At 46.1% G+C, this 20613-nt stretch overlaps 3 protein-coding genes across 21 annotated transcripts in view; 1 reads left to right on the top strand and 2 right to left on the bottom strand.

Annotated features, from left to right (window-relative positions):
* Positions 1-20613, top strand: part of MED12L (mediator complex subunit 12L) — a 101920-nt gene that overhangs the window by 20496 nt on the left and 60811 nt on the right. For 13 of the 15 annotated variants that reach the window (XM_052687478.1, XM_052687468.1, XM_052687480.1 and 10 more), the window contains 4 exons: positions 650-776; positions 3185-3399; positions 4325-4429; positions 4824-5000. In XM_052687478.1, the coding sequence (XP_052543438.1) occupies positions 650-776; positions 3185-3399; positions 4325-4429; positions 4824-5000 (624 nt within the window). The remainder of the gene's footprint in view (positions 1-649; positions 777-3184; positions 3400-4324; positions 4430-4823; positions 5001-20613) is intronic. The other 2 variants (XM_052687476.1, XM_052687479.1) reach the window with 1 other exon arrangement.
* GPR171 (G protein-coupled receptor 171) lies at positions 6109-11491 on the bottom strand. Of its 3 annotated transcripts, none has more exons than XM_052687492.1 (2): positions 8993-11491; positions 6109-8261 (listed from the first exon to the last, which is right to left on the bottom strand). In XM_052687492.1, exon 2 carries the CDS (start codon positions 7702-7704, stop codon positions 6727-6729), a length of 978 nt encoding a protein of 325 aa, XP_052543452.1. In that variant the 5' UTR covers positions 7705-8261; positions 8993-11491; the 3' UTR covers positions 6109-6726. The 3 variants fall into 3 exon arrangements, with proteins under 3 accessions (XP_052543452.1, XP_052543453.1, XP_052543451.1); XM_052687493.1 differs by having other exon boundaries at positions 6109-7985; XM_052687491.1 differs by having other exon boundaries at positions 6109-7747.
* Positions 12738-19272, bottom strand: P2RY14 (purinergic receptor P2Y14). 3 transcript variants are annotated; one of them, XM_052687489.1, is made up of 3 exons: positions 18788-19272; positions 16251-17195; positions 12738-14474 (listed from the first exon to the last, which is right to left on the bottom strand). In XM_052687489.1, exon 3 carries the CDS (start codon positions 14454-14456, stop codon positions 13443-13445), a length of 1014 nt encoding a protein of 337 aa, XP_052543449.1. In that variant the 5' UTR covers positions 14457-14474; positions 16251-17195; positions 18788-19272; the 3' UTR covers positions 12738-13442. The 3 variants fall into 3 exon arrangements, with proteins under 3 accessions (XP_052543449.1, XP_052543450.1, XP_052543448.1); XM_052687490.1 differs by having other exon boundaries at positions 16251-16640; XM_052687488.1 differs by lacking the exon at positions 16251-17195 and having other exon boundaries at positions 18788-19268.

The raw sequence follows: 20613 nt of genomic DNA, 5'->3' as shown, positions 1-20613 counted from the left end.
CTCTGGGACGGCTCCAGACTCGGGGTTTATTTTGAGGCCTAACTGCGGTGTGACTTGTATCTCACATTGTGTAGAACTGCCTTCTTTTTTAGGAGGAGTGAAAATGCTGCATTGGAGAGCAAAGCACTGTAGTGGCATCGTTACGAAAACTTGTGTCTGTCTGTTGCGGTCAGTGACCACGCTGCATCCTGCAGAGCCAACACCTCCCCTGCCACATCCCCATGGCGCTCAGCTCCGTGCTGAGTGCACAGCAATGACTGTGCTGCTGCCACCCTGGAGGGGCTTCGGGAGGAGGCATTGGCCCTGGTTGGTACTGTGCTGTCATTTGCACAAGTGGGAGGAGCTACTTTTTGCCTTTGCTTTTGAACTGGAAGTTCTGGATCTTAATTTTTTTGCTTTTATGTGAGAGCACATCACTGCAGAAGGTGCATGTAAGAGGCACGCCTCAGTAAGCCATCCAAAGTGATAAAAAAAACCACCGCACTGCAGAAGTGACTAAACTGAGTAGGGGAAAAAAGTCACTCTAGATCAAGACTGAGTTTTATGAAAAGATGGGAAACAATCACACTGTAGTTACTTCACATGTAAGTTTTGGAACTCTGCATGTCTGTGCATAGACGCACGCTTTTTTATTTCTTTAACTCTGCAGAGATGTGGTGAATCTGAAGTCCTGGATGAAAAGGAATCTCTGTCTTCAGCCTCCTTGACAAGTTCCAGTCTTCCTGTTTTCCAGAATGTCCTGCTGAGGTTTTTGGACACACAGGCTCCCTCGCTGTGTGAGTATTAACTCATCCCAAGAAGGTCAGAAACAGCTGGTGTGCCCCTGACTGCTGGAGTTACTGCCTGGTTGTGGCAGGTGTTGTGGTTTCTGTCATGATCTCCTCCATTCTCTTAAGCACTTATTTTTTTAAAATTTCCTGCCTTGTTATAGGCTCTTCATGATCTTTTTTTTTTCCTTTCTTCTTTCACAAAATGAAAATTGGAAGAAGCAATACCTATTTCTGTTTAGGCCTTACAAGATCTGGGGAAATTACTGGCACTATATGCGTAGCTAACATCAAATGCTTGCATTTTTGACAAGTTGTAGTGGAAATGCTGGCTCACAGCCTGAAGCAGTGATGGAGCACCTGGTGGGAAGGCAGGGTCTGCCCAGGAGAGCCCAGGTGCATGCAGTACACCTGAGTGACTGGAAGGGCTGGAGCCACGATCCACCCCTCCTCAGACCTCATTTAAGAGTTGGCAGTGGAGGCCAGGTGTCTCTTACTGGAGATCCCTGACTACTTGAGGGCTTCCAAAGGTGAGGAGCTTTTTTTCCTTTGTTTCTGCATCTGTGGCTGCTGTCTCTGGACTCTTTCTTTTTTGCTGCAGCCGAAGACCTTGCCACCTTGCTATGATGGGATCGTTATAGCTTTATTCTACTGCACATTCATAGTGAGCATTGCACACAAGCAGCAAAGTCATAAGCTGTTAGCTGATAGATAGGTGGGCTGAGTAAAGGGTCTTTGTTGTAGGTTGCTCTAAGAAATGCACTGGTCTAATGAAACCATATGTTGTTGTAGCCTGTGTTTCTCATATCTTTAGTTCTAGAGATGAGTGTGTTGTTTTTTTTTTTTCTGGTGCCCTTACACTGAAGTGGGTTTTATGTGGTTTGAAACACAATGATGAGAACTCTCAACATCTGAGGAAGGAGAAACACCTGAAGAAGTTTTTGGAGACTTTGGAGTGTTGGTGTTGCTCTATTTTCATGTCAGTGGTGACTCAAGTTTTACTAAACCATGCAAGCTATTTGTGTTATTTAGACTTGAGTTTCTGATTTCCTCGTTTCAGATGTGGTCTTGTCCTTCTCCACGTGGGCATCTCTATGGGACAGGGCAGGGAGAAGCGCTGAGCAATGGTTCATCTGCTTGAAATGTTCCTTGGATTTTTCGTGGCAGAGCTAATTTTGTTGAGGGATGCTGTTTTTGTGGAGCTTGAGCTTCTGTGTCTCTAAGCCTGAAAAGCACGACTGTATTTTGGCTGAGGGCTCAGCACTTAGTGCACAGGTGTGGTTTTGTGATGTCTTTGTGCCTGTTCCAGCAGCTTGCTGTGCAGCTCAGGGCAGGGGAGGTTTGGATTAGAACTGCTGTATTTGTGGGCTCAGCATTGCAACTTCTGTAGTGCAGGGTAATAGGACTTTCAAAAATAGGGGCAGAAAGCGGCTTAGGGTGAAAATTGAAAGAATCTCTGTTTTCTGTGGGGGAAACACTAAAGTAGTTCTAACTGCTTATCTGTAAATTGCCTTCCAGTTTGACAACAAATGAAGATTCTAAATAGAAAACATGTTATATATTGAATTAGTTTGAACTCGTACTGCATAACTGGCTTCTGAATATATTTTGATTTGAATTTGGTGGCTCAGTAGCTGGAGGTTTTATTGCTGGGTAAAGTTGTGGTATACAGCTGTTTTCTCTTAACTGTGTTACTGCAAACCTTCCTTTGTTACAGAACAAGTCAAATTAAATATAGCTAGGACAAATGAGAACTTAATTAAAAAAATACATAGCATTTTGCTTTTAATGGGCAAAATATCAGGCAGTTTCTAATATGTTCTTTTCTGATGTTTGTGATAACACTTAGTGGATAAGTTGAAGTATGCAGAATGAATTCCTTGAAAATACTTTAAAAGCTTTTCCATTAAAAATATGAAAGCATTGTCAAAAAACAGTGAAATGTACCCTTGTAATAGAATTTTGGAGTAGAAGGACAGAGTTGCCTTTTATAATCCAGAGCTTCACAGTAATTTTTCTGCACCTAAGGGATGTCCTTACCCTCTCTTCCCCTCCCTCTTTTTATCTGTCTGTTTATTTATTCAATTTGTCTTTGAACTGCTGGCACCTTGCCTTAGCTGCTGACCAATGGCCAGCTGCAGGGGGCACGGATGGGTGGGATGCTCTGGCACCTGCTGCCTTTGGAGCTCTGGCCTCCAGCCGACAGCAAAGCAGAGCCACGCTGCTTGTGTGCCAGTAGGTGGGAAATGGTTTGTCCTGTGGAGGCACAGATAATCTGTCCAGGACACCCAAGCCACTTTTATCAGGCCTCTCAACCTTCAGCACGTGAACTTGCTGGGATTTGCATGTTGGGTGGCTAAGAACCAGATATTTCCATGTTGGAGTTACAGTCCTGTTTTTTTTTGGTTTTTGGCTAGCTGACCCAAATAGCGACCATGAGAAGACAGAGTTTGTGAATTTGGTGCTGCTGTTTTCTGAATTCACTCGACATGATGTTTTCTCTCATGATGCATACATGTGCACTTTAATATCGCGTGGAGACTTGTCAATTACTGCAACTACGAGACCACGTTCACCTAATGGGGAAACTGTGGATGAGCACTATTCTAAGGATAATGATGTTAAAATAGAGGTAATGCTGCATGTTGTTTCTCCCACGTTCAGTACTTGATTTCATAAAATGTGGATTTTCACCAAGGTATTTCAGATACAGGTTTTCTTTTTAACTTATTTTTAATCTCCCTTTGTCTGGCCTTCTATCTCTGACTGGAAGTGGACTGGAAGTGATCCTTTGGCTGTGTTTTTGTGTGCAACTTAAGTATTGCTGTTTTAGTGAAAATATACTGAGCTAAATAACTCTGGACAAACAAAAATGCATGATGTTGGCTTCTGAATTTAGCAGTGAAGAAACTTAGGTGCAGGTAAACTGCAGGAGCTCGCTGTGTGCTGAACAGCCACAGATGTCCGTACGAACTGGGTCATAAAGCAAATCCTTGTGACTCCAGTGTGCACAGTTGTTGTGCAGTCCTCAGTCTTCCATCAGATGAGCGTTTCTCCATCTTTGCTAAAACGAGTGAAAAAAGAAGGCACCTTTAAGCTGCAGAACGTGGGCTACATTTGGACTTTGATGATGAGATTCAGCCCTCTGTGGAGCTGGCGGCCAGCTAAAGCTTCTCTCATCTTTACCTGTCATTCCTTTTGTACATCTCTTACATAGGGCTCAGGGTCAAACTTGCCCTAGGATGTTGGGGTTGTCCAAGTAAACCTTGCAGGTGCAAGAGTCCCGTTCTGTAGGTGTCCCTGGGAGCAGAACTACTTGCAGGGATATGCTGTAAACCTTTGTTTCTCCTTCAGCCCCTTCTCCCTTCTACTGCTTTATGGATTTAGGCTTGAGAAATACTTCTGTGAATTAAAAGGCAGTATGTGAAAGCTTCCAACCATCACTACTTTTTTCTTATTTCTTAAGTAGGTGAAATGCTTGGGTTTACCTGGGACCAGTTAAATAGGTCATCAGTACGGTGTGACTGATGCTTGTTTCTCTCTCTGACAATTCTTAGGATCACAGCATTATGGAGCACTTGGGCACTGACTCAGGACCCACCAGTATCTTTGATGATGTAGACAAGGGTGACTTTAAGGCAGATTTTGGTTCAGAATTTCCAGTAGGTTTAACTTTTGGCTTTCTGCATGCCTTTGGTGCTTGTGTTTGCTGCCTTCTGTTGTCACCAGGAACGTTCTGTGCTCCTCTGGATTTTCTCATTGCGATTTCTGTATCCCAACTGTTTATGTGTAGAAATTGCTCTGAACTGTAATGTTTTGGTTATTTCTTCCCTCATGGAACACTTCTAGTTTAAAACCTGTCTGATAACAATGAGATTCACGTAGAAATATAACTTGTATATGTAGCTGCTTACATTTCAGCACAGACTACCGTTGCCCTTGTTTTGTCTATCTCTGAAAAAAGCTCAGATGCTTATAAATAATCTGGTCTTTGGAATTGTTGAATTTAAAAAGTTAGAGGTTACTTATCTCAAACATTTGTTTTACATGACTTAGATTTTTTCTCCGATGCCTGGGGAGTCCTGTGAGAACATGAACTCTTCTTTAGACAGAAGAATTTCGGTTGCCAGTGAGAAGTCAGTCAAGAGGGAAGGGCTCAGAGAAGTGATTTTTCCATCCAACTACGACCTCCTTCGTCATCTGCAATACGCGACGCATTTCCCCATACCTCTGGTGAGTGAATTCTGGTTGGGCACAGAGCAGCGTTGGCTGTTGTGATGGCAAATAAAAGCACTTGAAGGAAGAAGTGTTCATTATGTGCAGGGAGCAGAGCCAGCTTCATTCGAGGGCTCCCAATCAGCTCTCGTGAGGCTGCTCCTGCTGCGTGTGCCCGCTGTGTGCTGCAGGATGTGCAACGTGCAGGAGCTTCATCTTACCAAAGGAAAACGTGCTCCTGGAGAAGTGCCTGAGCAGTAGTGATTTATGCTAACCTAGCAGAGAAGGGAGATGGTACTACATTGCCAATGCCACATTCCAGGGTTTGATGGAAGTTTGCTAAATAGAAAATCTGATCTAGTAGTTGGACTAACGGATGAATACTGAAATATCTGAAGTGTGATGGATGGAATGGTGCTATTTCCTTCCTCCCACTTCCTCTTGTTTGTAGTATGGCTTTTGGGCTGCTTCTGTTACTCTGTTGGCCTGGGTCCTCATGGGAACTGCAGAGAACTCCGTGAGTAGCGTTCCAGATCCCAAATCCTCGTTTGGCTGATTTTTAGATATTTATTTACGTAACGACACTGCATGTTTGCTGCAGTGCTGGGCAGAGGGCCGCAGGCTGAGCGGGCAGGAAGTGGAGTGTCTGCTCAAACTGTTCTGGTTTTGTTTAGAAACAACAATGATAATTGTTAAGCAGTGTTGAATCCTACCAATACAGGAGGTGTCAGCTGGTGTGTGATGTGATTCCTCCTGGCCTCCTGTCTTCCTTGCTTTAATTTTGGGTTGCTACAGGTGATTTGTTTTTATGAGAATATTGAATCAGCTGTTTCTTTTCAGGCCGGTTTTGAGTGCTTGCTTGAAGTCTGATTTATGTCTTGAACCATGTAAGTTAGTTATTTCTGCCGAAGTTTTGGTCAGATGGAGTTAATCCTGGCAGTTTGACTTTGCCTGAGCAAATTGTTTTTTCACTGTGATTATCATCTATTCTATAAATACGTTATTTGTGGAAGTGCTTGTTAAAAATAAATAAAAATAATAGTGTGTGTGTATACATATGTACATAAATGCTTTTAGTTACTGCTTTATAAATTTTTATAAATACAAGCAAAGACCACACAGTGAGTATTTCTGCTTACTCTTTATTCTCATTTTACAGTTGCCTTGAATCTTCTGTACTCACATGTTGCTGGTTTTTAAGTTCAGTGCAGTAGCATCACAGGAGGGCAGTGGAACTTGACAAGAACAGAAGGTTTATTTATGGGAATTACGGGTGAGATGTGAGCAGATGCAATAGTTTGTTAATCAGTGCAGCTTAACACTGCGTTCTAGATTAAGTAATGCCCTTTAAAATGCCTTTGGGTTAATTGTGTCTGTGAGAAGCTTTGCAGGCCGTGAGCTGCTATTTGGAAACAAGTCTTTACTTCATTCCACCAAGCTCTTCAATCTGTTAAGAATACAATATTTTACTTAGGGAGAGCCCAAAGTATTTACCATAAATACTAGGAATGTATATTTGGGTGTGTCTCAACGAACTTTACTACACATTATTGCTGACTGTTCATAGGTTGGCACTGATAGCTGCAGTATTTCCAGAAAGCGACACCGAGTGCTTTGCTGGTTTGGTGTGGTGATGTGAGTCTTCTCATCCATCCAGTGGTAATGGTGGTGGTAGCAGCTGTTTCCAGTTGCACAACGGCTGTTCAGGTTATGTGTTTGCACATCCCTTCTGGGTACTTTAGAATCAGTACATTTGCACCCGCTGCTCGCTTTGGTGCTGTGCCTCTTCATCTGTGGAAGCCTTTGCCTGTTTGGGTGCTACAAAAGCCTCATTAACTTTCAGTCTGAATACACTGGAAAGACGATAATACAGAATTGGGTCAAAACAGAGGTTTGATACTGCAAAGAGCAAGGTAGATTCTTTCGCTTGAAAGAGAGTTTGCTTCAGAGAGCAGCTGGTTATGGTGTCACTCTGGCTCAGGGTGTAAGGGATGCGAACGACGTGGTAGGGAAGGAAGCACAGCAGGTAGGCTGCTGTTAGCAGCAGTATGCTCACCAGGGCTTTCTTCACATTGGGGTAGCTCTCGCTGTATTTGTTTTGGTAGAGCTGTCTGACAACGAGGAAATTGGAAATGAGTATCAGGGCTGAAAAATTCAGGAATATTGCTGTGCACACAAAGTTAGTAAACACGTGCCAGTCTCTCCCAAATTTTGTTTTGAGATCGATGCACCTTGCGTTAGGTCTTTCTTCAATGGTTTTTATTGGAATAGCCATGTTAGGCACTGTTATAAGGAGAACCATTGTCCATACGACTGCAGACAAAACCTTGGCAAATCCAGGCTCTTGAATGCGATAGATCTTAGAGCTGTGCATGAGCTGAAGGTAACGATCCATGCTTACAAATCCCAGGAATATAATTGATAAATACATGTTCAGGTAGATGAGACAGGCTGTCACTTGGCAGTGGAATATCTGCAGTTTCCAGGGCGCAACTCCTAGGTCAACTGTTATCTTTACTGGCAACGCCAAAGTCAGCAAGAAGTCTGCAGTGAGGAGGTTGGTTAAGTAGATGCTCATACACTTCTGCTTCTGACCTTTTCGTGTGAATGCCCACAGCGCAAAACAGCTCCCCAGGAAACCCGTAAGAAAGATCAAGTAGTAAAAATAGGTGAAAGGTTCCAGTTCTGTTTTGATGTAGCATTGTGAAGCGTTGTTTGGCATTGTGAGCTTCTTGTGTGCTTTGCTGGCTGGAGAGATCGAGAACCTACGAGAAACAGCCGAGAAGACATCAGCTTTTCTGAGCAATGTTCATTGTTCTCTGAGAGTTTTGTGTGTGTGATTTCATGAGAAGATGCAGCCAGGACAAAATATGCGTTTTTCTCATCCTGCTTCACAAATGTTTGAGAGAACTTTTTTCTCCTGTCAGAAATGTTTGGGAATGCATAGGATTTGTTCTTGGAAGCATATAGACTTCTTCTCAGCAGTGTTTCCACAAGAGCAGTCTTTCAGGTTGCATGCAAGGCTCAGGAAAAAAAAGCAAACCCACAAAAGCTATGAAACTGCTTCAGGTTAAGCGTCTGGTTAAAGACGGTGTTGTGAAACTTTGCAGCTTCAGGGCAGGTGAAGCTGCGTTTAAAAATGAAGGGTAATGTTGTAGCAATCTCGCTTTAGGAAAGTATATTAGAAGTTTGAGGTTAGTGCCCTGTCAAGCCAACGTGCAATGCGTTGGCTGGATGGCCGGGCAGTTCTCAGTTCTACATTTTTGCTGTCTCTTTCACCTGAGCAGAGGATAAAGGAATTGCAGATTTAAATCAAGCCTTTTAAAAAAAGGCATGTTTTGGAAAAAGCTGCTATCAAATAACTTTGTTTGCTTTGTTTTTAGGCTTCACTAGAAATTAGAGGGAAGGAAAGTAGAAATTGTGCTATTTTAACTAAATCTGCTACTCAGCAACCACACTTTTTTGTTTGCTACGCTGACGGACTGCAGCACAGTGTCAGCTACACAGGAGGTACACCAGAGTTCCTTGGGATGAAGGGCACCTCAAATAGCCTAAATCTGCATCAGTTTTCATAGCACTACATTATTCTGATTGTCTAATGCACAAGTGAAGTGCTGCATTTTCACACTTGCTTTCTGCTGTAAATCACATATCCAGATGAACGTAATTTGTGTTTCAGTAAATACAATTGACTGCAGATACTTGTGGAGTGGTTTAAAATGCCTACAAAGGCATTGCCTTTCTAGTTGGCCTCTGCTGTCTTGAAGATGTACCCTTTCGCAGTGGGTTTGGGCACAGGCAGTGCTGCCCAGCCCAGGCTCAGGGCTGGCGTCCCCCTGCACAGGCAGCGCTGCCTGGCTCCGATGTGTGCGCTGTGCTGGGTGCTGCTGACAGCTGCCCTGCTGGGCTCCTGGGCCTGCTGTGCCTGCACTCTGCACGGCTGGACTTCAAGCCCTGGGTTTACCTAGGTGTAGGCAGAGGGAAGCAGACAAGGACTGACAAGCACATACCTGTCTTAGGGCCCTGGGAGGATCCGGAGCAGCAGTCTGTTAGCATTCGGTGTCTCTCAGCATGTTTTCTCATGGTGCAAGAGCAGGTTAATGTTTTCCCCTTGCTGTCTCTGCTGTTTTTTTTTTTAACTTGTCTGTGGTTTTTAAATGCTCTGGCTGACGCAATTAAAACCAGCGTTCAAGCAACCGAGGCACATGAAAGTTACCTGGAGAAGTGACAGCAGGATGTGAGCCCCCGTGGAGCTGCCCTCTGGTGCTGTGGTTGTTCCCTTCCTACAGTGCAGGCAGGGGATGCACGGGGATGGGGAGCCCAGAGGGGGCAGCTGGGGGAGCACCGTGTGACCTGGAGGGGGAGGTACTTCTATTAGGAGTTAAAACCTTTAGAGGTTTGCCAGGCACTACTAAAATATTGGCACTGAAACCTGTCTTGTTAGTGCCCTGGTACTTGAGAATCCTCAGGAATTTACATACTGTGCAGCAGAGCCATGTGAAAAACCAAGTTAAGAATGTCTGGTTTTAGATTTAGTCATAGGCTGAAAGTTCAGACCATATTTGTTGAGATGTTTGCAAAGCTTCTTAATCTGGAGTGCTCCTTTGGTCAGCTTTGAGCAGATGTGGGCTGATGTTATGCTGTTGTGCTCATCGTGCAAGGCTAAGCTGCACGGTACCACTTTTTAACTTGAAATGCAGAGTTTGGTCTGTTTTCTGTGCATCTCCCATACAGGCCAGCTTCGTTGTGCAGACTGGGATGGAGAGAGGCCGGAGGGAGGGAAGGGCTGTGAGCTGCCGTGGGTGGGAGCGGGCTGGTGTGCTCTGGAGCTGTGGGGCTCTGTGGCAGAGGTGCAGTGTGAGGGCAGTGGTGAGGGTCTGCGCACACTGTGCCCTGTGACAGCCCTCGGCCCATTCCTGGCTCTGGGCTTGGGGACGCTGCACTGAGGGATGCCTTTGGCCCATCTGGGGCTGGCCCCTGGGGAGCTGCCTGTGCTTTCTGCCTCTCTGCGGGCTGCCATGGGCTCGTGCACAGTGCGCTCCTCAGGGCAGGGTCCAGCGGGACCTGTGTTGGTATTCCATGCTTGTGAGGCTGGGCCGGGCCTGGATCTGTGCTGCTGAGGGTTTGGGTTCATCTCTCTTCTGATGTCTTCAGCGAGCTTGGTGTGCCTGCAGATGTATAAATCAGTGTGTGCTGACTGCAGAACTTGCAGCTGGGCACAATACAGGGGAAGCACTGGCTTTTTTGTGATTTTCTGTCATTTGCGTGATGATAGGCAGACAACCCTCTCAAAGAGTCAGTTTTCTCTCAGCTTTTCGACTCAGAGAAGCAGTTGGAGCCGTTCCGAGGCACGGTGGTGAGCAGATGATGCAAATCAGTCCTGAGGGATTTTCCCTCTCTTCCTGTGCGGGGCCGTGAGGTGAGCACTGAGTGCATCCCTGGGGAGTGATCTGCGCCCTGAGCCCCACTCACGCGCTCTGTGCCCAAACACGTGCAAACAAATCCACCGTCTGCTTTTAAAGATTTCTGTGGCTTTCGTTAACAGATTAAAAGGTTTTATCCCACTATAATAGGTCTGCATTGTAAGTGAAAAATGTAGGTGTACTTGGCACAAGGGTTGTTGTTACGAGTTCTGTGCAGAAATAGCTCTTTGTGATGAAGAGTTGCTGGCATTTCTATTTACGCGCACAGGGAGAGCTGATGTGCCCAGCAGTGTGTGCATCGCTGGCCCCTTCTGAGGGGTCCCGAGCTGTTGGCTGTGATGTGGTGTGAGCTCAGCAGGGCCTGGGTGTGCTGGGAGAGCTCAGCTGGCAGAGCGAGGTGCACCATGCGGGCAGTGCAGCAGCCAGCAGCTCCCTGGGCCCCTCGGAGCCTTCTGTCAGGAGCGCCAGGCCTGCCCTGCTGTGCCATGGCTTGCAGCTGGCAGCTGCAACGTGTAGCCCTTGCTGCATCTGCTGGCTGTGACTACAAGGTCTGCTGTGTACCAACAAGTGGCATCAGACTCCCCTTGGGTGAGATGTTCTTGTTGTTTGCAGTAGAGATCAATCATTACTGGAGATGGCTTCTTGCACAGTTAACCTCTAGGAGCCACATTGCTGGTTTCAGCCCACATGGGATTTTTTGTATGTTGAGAATGTTGTGTAATGAACTTTTTCTCCTTAAATAGTGCTTGGAGGAAGGATTTCCATTTGCTAAGCATAACCCCTCAAATGGGAACCTGATTTAGCCTCGGTTACCCATAAATTTCACTGCAACAATTTTAGGGAAGTATGCAGGCAGGGCAAGAGCTGGTTCCTAGTGGGACTACAGGACTTGGGTGTCTGAATTGCTTGCCAGGGTTACCTGAGACATGGTGTGCTGGGAAAAATGTCACAGAATTAACTTATCAGTGTGCCTTTCCGTCCTGGTTTATACAGCAGAGCAAGATTGGCAATGTGGAGCAGAAGCTTGGCTGGATAATGGAGTTCCTTGAGACTTGTGGCTCCCCGAGTACTGGATTGCTGTAGGGTCAGTGGTCTCAAAATGTTTCCTGAGCAGTGAAGTTACTGGAGGGAGTTGTTTTTTGTTTTTTAATTGAAACTCATCAGAAGCTCGGAATTCAGTGTTGCTCTGGAAACAATGTATGGCATCAGCATGCTTTCATCTGAGGTGCTGTGTGTAGATTTTTGTCATTGTAGTGTTGGTAAACTGGTAGGATACGGAGACAATTCTTCAGTAGAAATAGTTTTTGGGTTTTTTTCCCCCCAAAGCTTGCAAAGTAATAAAAAAAAAAAAGTTATAGAAATGTGAATTGCAGACATGGATTTCATCACTGTGTGCCGCTGTATTTTGACATATGCAATCACTTAGGTTTATGTAGGCAAATAAAATCCATCTCATATAAGGAACCAAATGTTTTTACCATCAATTATAAGAAGTCACCTACAAATCCAAAGATTCCCTTCCCTTTCAAATTATTTCTCTTGCTTGAAAGGAAGAGCCTGCAAAGCTTTGTTGCGAGTCAGGGAGTTCGTGGTCAAGGATGGTGATGTACTGTTACTGCAGGTTGGTGATGTCAGACCAAGTGGCCCACAGCCTTGGAAAACTTACAAAGACAGTGTATTTAAACAAAGTATTCACCCTGAGACGCTACCTGTTTGGGTTAAAGTAACATACAGTGGCAGAAGGGTAATAGGTGTTATTTCTGTTCCTGTAACTTCTTTGTTATGCAAAATGAGAGCTTCCATAGTCATTTCTGGAAAGCTTTTGTGGATACTTAATGCATTGGTACAGTTTCCCTTTATGATGATTGGGAGGAAAAAAAAAAAAAAAAAGGTTGCACTGAAAAATATCACTAACAGAAGATTACAGTTGCATGTGGAAGGTTGGTGTTTCAGCTGTTACTTCTGTGCATAGTTATGTGTTTTACCATAGTGCCAAAAGCACAGGAAAACCATTCCTTCTGGATTTCAGTGTATGACCTTCCCGTTCCTGCACTGCTCCTGAACTGTTCCTACCTCCTGCAGCAGAGAGGGTGTGCGTGAGTTTGGTGTATGCCATGCTTTGTGAAAAAGCCCTGAACAGAACGGCACAGTGCTTACCAGCTTGTGGAAGGGTCCCTCTTTATACGTTTTCTTATATTGAACATTATATCTTAGAAGTTCTCTGACTCCTTGATGCCTTAGGATGACAAATAGTCATGTTGTCTAATTCCCTAAACTTGTAGAACAATTTGCTTAAGAAAGTCAAAATATTTTTGTAAGTTGCACCAGTTGGTTGTTTTTTTTGTTTGTTTGTTTTTCAGGCTTTGTGCAAATCTTTGAGGATTTGATCACTCCCTCATGTATACATATATATACACACACACAACTGCCTATATATATAAATACACATTATGTGTATATATATGTGTGTGTATATATACACAACACATGCACAGAGCTGCCTTTTCTTTGGCAGGTCATTAAAGTGTTTGAGCACTTCATCAACGGCTTTGCTATCTGAGTTGGTGAATGCACAGAGAGCTCTCCGTGGCAGAGGCTGAGGCAGGGGGCCCAGCTGAGCTGATCGTGTTGCCTCAGGGCATCTGCTCCGGTTGAGCTGGGATGATCTGTTGGGCTGCCCTGCTGCTCCTCAGATGTCCTGCCTGGCTTCATGAGGAATCAGGGCACTTCAAGGCTGGGATAATTCTTTCAGAACTGTGGCCTGGCACTCCAGAATGTTTTGTTCCAGTTACTCTTTTCTGAGATCCAGATAGGTCACAGTGCACCTCACTGCAGTCATAGTCAGCTGAAATACCACGTAGTAAATACACTGACAGCATGCAGTAGACTTTTTATATAGAGAAACATTGCTCGGTATTTTGTGCTTGAAACCTTTTTCGGTTTATTGCTGGTCATCACCTGTTCAGTTTCTTTCTGCAGTGTCAGTGTTTGCGTTCTGGGGCAACTTTCAAGCCTGCGTTATTCTACAGACCTGAACTTACAGAATGTTCACACTTTCCTGAAGCGTGTTTGATCTCCTCGATTTGGTGATTTCAGCCTCACCTGACGTTTTCAGCTTGAGGTGCAGTTTTTGATACAGCCTTTCTCTAAAAGGTTGGCAGAGGAAAAAATAAATAATGGGGTCGAGGCACACATTGGCAGCAGATAACAGCAGAGTGAACTCCTTGGCGTGGAACAGAGCTCTCTGCGAGCGGCAGTCGAACCGTGAGCTGGTCTGGCTCAGGGTGTACGGGATCCGGCAGAAGTGGTACGGCACAAAGCAGAGGACAAACACGAACATGATGGTGAATATATTACGGCTGGTTTTCCTCTTAGTGAACTCTGAGTTCCGTCTGAACTTCTTGTAGGAGCTGTATATTTTTTTTGAGATTGAAGTGTAAAAAATGATGAGTAGGAGGAAAACAATCCAGAAAGTCCCTGTACAAATATAACTGGACACCTTGTGCCACTGTTTGCCAAGTTCGCTTTTAAGACCGATGCATGTTCTGGAATAATTTGCTTTAGGGATTTCGTTAGTTAAAATCATATTTGGAAGCGTTATAAACATAATCAATAGCCATATGATGACAGAGATAACCTTACTGTAGTGAGCCGTGTGGACAAAGGAGGTGAATAAAGGCTTCACGATTTTGTAGTACCTGTCAAAACCGATGAGGCCAAAAAACGTTATTCCGATATACATGTTTGCATAGAAAACAACAGCAGAGTACCTGCACACAAATGTGTTGAGCTGGGGAGGTGCGATTTCCGAATCGGCCAGGATTTTGAAAGGAAACGTCAAACTCATCAGGAGATCTGCGACGACGATGTTTTTGAGATAGACGATAAAACTCTTCTCGCTGGAGATGCACAGGAAGATCCATGCTGCCACGCCATTCAGCAGCAGCCCTACCACGAAAATCAGGCAGTAGATCAGGGGAATGACCGTCTTTGTTATCACTGTGCTGTTACTGCAGCTGCTTCCCGAGGAGTTTGTGCTGGAATTGAACATCTTACAATGTCTTTGATCCTAGAAGCAGAAGAAATATTATCTCAGTAAGTTAACACACAACTGTGCTTTCTACTAATCAGTGTAGGATTTCTAATCTTATTTCAAAGTAAACTTGGCGTACTTCTCAGAAACCACGTTATTGTTTCCAGCACAGTAAATGCTTTCCAGGTGGTGCCATCTCAGTGCTGGTATTCAGGAGCATGCTGCTGTTTTGGGCTTCTGTCATTCCTTCTAGATTTGGGTCCATCTGTTTTGCTCAAATCCTGTCCTGTGTTTTTTAGTTGAGCCTACATGCTGAGAATCCACAGTGTTCAGTGACTGCAAATGCACCTCATTAACCCTGAACAACTCGTGTGTATTTTAGCACTGACTTACCTGGAAACAGATGACAGATATAAAAGTTCCTTGTAAAAGTGTTTTGAATATGGTCACTGCAAACATGCTTTATTAGTCAAGCCTGGGAATAACTAATAGCTGCTAAAATACTAATAGTATTTTCTGATCCTTTCTTGAGGGAGAGCCCTCTGTGCAGCTAGCACAGTTTGCTCTAAGCTTTTAGTAACACAGCATACCATGTTGTGTCTATATTAGCATGAGTTAGAAGTGAGAGTGCCCTCCCAAGTCATTCAGGCTCAAATTTTGGAGGATCCCCAGGGAGGCTCCAAGAAATCACATCTACTGTCTGCTTCTCTTTGGCAGGGTAAATTACCCGCTGTAGGGAAGCCTGAACAGACAGGTACATATTGCTGCTTCGTGGGCACATGAAAACCTGGGCAACTGGAAAACGTGTGCTGCAGAGTAGGGGGAGAGAAACATCCTGTTTGCTGGAAGATGAATCATTTCCTTACTGCTGCAATTGAGAGCCAATAGCTGCTGCCTCTGTGTAGCAGGTAGAACCCCAATTCAACCTAGCAGTAACTGGAAATGGAAACTTTATTTCACATAGGTAAAAGTTTCCCTTGGTGTGTTGTTTTCTTTGTATCTCTGGAGGAGGTTATAAAGGCTGACAAACTTTGTGGCTGTTTTGGAACTTGCTTTGATAAGTGGAATAATGAGCCTGTAATGTACCCAGAGCTGCAGTTCATCTCTGCCTCTTGTCTTCCCACAGGCTGGCCTGCTCTCTTATTTTCAGGCTTTTCTCAAGTCAAGGCACTTGTTTCTGTTTGGCTGAATTTTTCAAGGCTGAAGTTGGTGTGGTGAGTGGCTGTGCTAGGATTGTGAGTTAATAAGAGGTGAGGTTTGGGGTGATACTGCTAGGAGGAGGATCTCTGCTTCTCCCGTGTATCCTCATTCGGGGGGGAGCACCACCAGATGGCATTCTTAATTCTCATTAAATGGCATTCTTATTTAGAGCGGTAACCTACCGTCTGAAAGCTGTTCTCTTCCCACTGCTGTCTGCTGTGTGTCCTGTCTGTCCTGCAAGGCTGTCTGAGCAGGACCTTCTCTCCCCACGTTGTGTGCTTGAGAGTTGTTCCTTGCCTGCTGGGTTTGCTAAGTAACGTATGTGGAAGGTTTGGTTCTTGGGCCTGGCAGCAGCAGGTACTAAATGGCTTGGGAAGTCTGCAAAGTAGTTCTCATGCTAACATAACATACTACAAAGGATTATTTCACAAGTATGTGGTCAGTGCTCAGAGATGTGACTGTTGTAGCTTTGTCTACTGTCCCTAGAGGAGGAGACTAGACATGAAGATATCGCTTCTGATGGCAGCAGATTTACCAGCTGTCTGTGCCTGAGAAAGAGGCCAAAGTCCAAGACAGACACTAAACCTTTCCACACCTGTGGCATGCCCTTACCTTTCTGCATCGAACTGCTGGGTGCTTTTAGTGCAGGTGCTAAGGGCCTCGAGAGCCTTCCATCGTTAGCGCAGGGCCTGTCCTCCAGCAGAGCGATCTGCTGGGCAGGAAGCATGGTGGTTAGAGCTGTCATCACGGTGCTGCCCTGTGCAATCTGTCAGCAGGCCCTCGGCATTGCTCCGGAGCAGAGCTATGGTGGGAGCAGCTGTGTTTGTCCTGGACCATCACTGTATGCACGCAGCTCGAGGCTTGTGGCTCTGCTGCTCACGTCACGTTGTTGGTGTTCCTGGTAAAAGTTACCTGTGCTTTTTCTCACCTGGTCAGGCATCCAGCTCTCTCTGACAGGCACTCGCTCATACTGGAGTGGGTTTTTGTTGTCTTGAGTGTATTCTGCAGTATTAAGTGAACATTTTCAGCTATTTATGGAAATTAATGCTGCTGTTTGATAGACATGCAATGCAGCTGCTGGGTCAGAGAAGATTGATGGTGGTCATTTTCTCCAGAACTCTTTTCTGAACTGCTAAATGGCATTTATCAGTGAGGAAGAACATGCCAAGCTTCTCTCTGATGTTTTGAGAGAAGGCTGATAGAAGAGCCCTGATGGAGGTGTGCTCTGCAGCAGGGTCTGCGTGTGGCCCTTGGAGCAGAGCCTGGCCGTGTGCTCAGTGCAATGCTGGGCACAGAGTGGCAGAGAAACTTCAGTGGTGCTCCTGTAGCAAAAGGTAGTAAGCAACTAATAGAGATAGCAACCTGTGTGGTATGCTTGGACTTGGCTCAAAGAAAGGGGCTCTCCTGAGCATGGCAGTGGCTTTCAGATGGTCTCAGTGCCTTCCTCGCTTTTGGGACCTCTGCAGGCTGGTGTGGGGCAGAGTGGGTCTGTCCAGCGCTGAGCTCAGCATGGGGAGAGCAGGCATCCAACTCTGTCCATTGTAGCTGTGCTTCTCCCTTTTTGGTCCAATAGAAGCAAGATTTGGAATATTCTAGTGAGGAGGTAAGAGTCAGTTATTGGTGGAGGTATTTTGTCATGGTGTTCAGTTTTCCTTACAAGCTCTTTACTTCCTGAGCGTGGGATAAATGAAGCCAAATGCTGGGCCTGGACCACCTCCAGCTCAGAAAGCCCTTGGGGCTCTTTTCAGATCACGTGCCAAGGCCTGGACCTGTCTGCTCTGGGCGCTGCCCACCATTCCCTCCCATGAGCATCTCACACCAGCCCTGCGCAGCCGCCCTGCTGCCACTGTCCTGCTCAGCATCACTGACAGCAGTGCAGGCACGCAGGGATCTCCCTGCCATGGGCAGTGCTCCTGGGGTGCTGTGTCTGCCTGCAGCCCTTTGCAGCGCGGGGGGAGTGGTGCCCTGTGGGCACTGCGTGGTGCCTGCAGCACCTGCAGGTTCTCCTGACCAAAACTGGAGCAGGCGGTTGGATTGTGTGTGATGCTTTCTTGGCGTTTGTGGTTAATTTCTGATGTTCTGAAGGACAAAGCCTGTGAGGAGAGCCAGTGGGTGTGAGGAGCAGTTGTAGATAAGCCCGTTTGCTTTGCCGTTACAATAGCAAGCTTTCTGGAGGCAGCGTGAGCTCCTTTGGTTGCAGAGCAAGGACTCCTCAAAGGTGGAACCAGGAACTGCTTCATTTCTTCTTGTCTGAGGGTCGCTTTGCTGTGCTGTGTGAAATCTGACAGCCTCATTTTCCTAACAAGAAGTTGAAATTTTCATTCTGCTTTTGTCTCTTCAATCTTTTAGCACTGAAAGATCAGCGCCTGCATTACTGCCTGGTGATACAGGCTGGTGTGCTTAGCAGCAGGGATCAGTATGTTAGTTTAAGGACCAACAGAGTAGTTTAGCAAAGGAATCAATGAGTGCTGGTTCTAAAACTTCCCATTCCAGCTTTGCTCATACACAAAGAAGCCTGGTTTGCCCCAGTGATTCTGCTCCAGAAGAAGCTCTGGGTTCACAACAGAATCATAGAATGGTCTGGGTTGAAAAGGACCATAATGATCGTCTAGTTTCAACCCCCTGCCACGGGCTGCTGATCTCTTTGGATTTCACCTGGTGTGGGGATGTTTTCCTCAGATTTCACAGGTACTGCTTTATTATTATGGCCAAAGACACCAGCTCAATAAAAATAGAAGCAGTTGCTGAGGAGATACGTGGCCGCTTCCTTCAGTGGTGCCCCGCAGTCCCTCCCCACACACAGCAGCTCCGCTTGCTGCAGTGCCCTGCACTGACAGGGGCTGCCTTCATCTCTTGCATTTATTTACAGTTCCATTGTGTTTTAAGGGATTTATTTGTTCTGGTTTGTATTACACCTCGATGATTTTCCATTGCCAATTTAAAAAAAAAACACAACTTGTTTAGAAGTTTAACAAAAAAGTTGAGGAGTGTTGATCAAGCACAGAAATCTGTCACAAAAGCATCTTTCACTGGGGAATATTTTTCAGCTTTTCAGCAGTTAAATATAAGTACAGAACACAGCCTTTGCGATCACCTCATCACATGAAGCTCCATAAGTACAGCATTAATGGCAGCAGGTTGCTACTTACTGCTCACAGCGAAGCCTCCTGCGCTGCCCTGCCGTGCTCATTGGTGTGTTCCTCCCTCGATGTCCTCGGCCGTCGGTGTGAGCTTCGCAGTGCAGAGCTGAGGAGCTGCTCCCGGTGCCTTGCTGCTCTGCCTGCTGTGCTCCAAATGTCAGTGCTGCAGCTGGGCAGTGCTATTTTAGTGCACTCAGGCGTCCTTCCGCAGAGATCAGCTTTGAGCTGGGTTCAAAAGAGACACATTTGTGCATTTAGCAAAGCAGTGAGCTGAAGTTTAGGGTGTTTTCTTTTCTTAAGCTGTTCCCAGGCCTGGCCGTGACCTCTTCTGTAAGGCTGGCTGCCCCGATGGCTTCTGTTCTGTTAATGGGAGTGTTCTGCACTGGAGTTCACAGAGTTGCATCACGTTTGCTCTGGGCGTGCTCTGAGACCCAGAGATTTATTCTTGGGACAGGTGATAAATCTCTGCTTTGTGGCCGTTTTCTTTCTGCTTTCTGCAGTTTTCTCTTGTTTTGTGGTTTGTTTTTTTTTTCTTTTAACCTTAATCACCTGTCTGCCTGTTTGCTTTCCTCCCTTCCTATTCTTCCCATACGTTTACTGAGAGGCATTGAAACCAAGCACAAAACCCATTGAAATATTTGGTAAACAAGAAGCTAGTATAATCTCTTATTAGGAATGTGGAAAAATATTGCTATTTATGTTAAAGTAAAATTTGTAAGTGGCGTACAGCAGTGTTAACAGATGTTTAGCAGATGACTTAATCTGTTTTACAGTGCACTACCCAGGGCCCCCTCGCATACACATTGCCCTGGCGGACTCTCCTTCTATGCTTGCAGAAGTTGTGCAGTGCTGCTGCTTCGCTGCGCCCATCGTGCACACAGCCGGGGCGTGCTGACCTGAGTTTGCAGGGAGGGTTTGAGGGAGAAGTGGTGAGTGCCAGGGTTGCAGGCTTTAGCCCTGCTCCGAGTCACGCAGTCTGGGTGACAGCCCTGCAGCAGAGCTTTCTGTCTGCGTGGCTGCTGAGTGACCTGTGGTGTGTAGAAGAGCAGCTGCGTGGGCCTTTGCTCTGTTCTTGCTGCCCGTGTGATGGATGTGACTCTTTTGTCCTCAAGGTCAGCTGCTCCCTTCTGCTTAAGCTGGAAGGAGCCCAGTGGGCTGTGAGCAGTGGGTGGAAGCCCTGGGGCTCGGCTGCTTTGGCAGCCCTGGGGGCGGTGCGAAGCTGTGTCCTGTGAGTGCCAGGCTTCCAGGTGGGGCCCAGGAGAAAGCAATTTCTTTTGATAATCGTGGGATGTTACCTTGCTTTAACCAATGTGTGTTTCAGGAAAGTTCAGATTTGCTTTAATTGCTCAGAAAGCAGAAATGGAACCTGAGAGGTATTGCACGTGTCCTGGGTTGGAGCCTGGCTTCCTGTGCTGAGCAGGACAGCTGAGTGGCAGTGCAGGCTCTTCCATCTTTACACCTGTGTCTGCGGTCCTGTGACGCAGGTCCTGTGTGTTGTGCAAGCTTGGTGGTAGACCAGGCTGTCAGTTTTGTGAAGGCCAGCCCAGGTGCAGCATTGGGAAGCTCTGCAGCTCCCAGCCTGTGCTCTGGTGCATGTTGGGCTGTAGGGCTTTGCTGCCAGGAGCCAGGATTGCCTGAGCTGTGGGGCTGCTCTGAGCTGCAGGGTCTGGGCAGCCCCAAGCCGTCCTGAGCTGCACTGCTGGGGCAGGAAGCCTTGCTGCGGGGCGGTGGGGTGAGTACTGCCCTGCTTGTCCTCCTCTGGAGGATGTTCTGCACCAGCTAAGGACCGAGCACAGCAGGCTTCTCAGATCCTTCCAAGAAGGCATGCAGACAGT

Source organism: Tympanuchus pallidicinctus, unplaced genomic scaffold, assembly GCF_026119805.1.
Source record: "Tympanuchus pallidicinctus isolate F22 unplaced genomic scaffold, pur_lepc_1.0 scaffold22, whole genome shotgun sequence".
NCBI classification, from domain to species: domain Eukaryota; kingdom Metazoa; phylum Chordata; class Aves; order Galliformes; family Phasianidae; genus Tympanuchus; species Tympanuchus pallidicinctus.
This window is presented reverse-complemented; position numbering and strand designations above follow the sequence as displayed.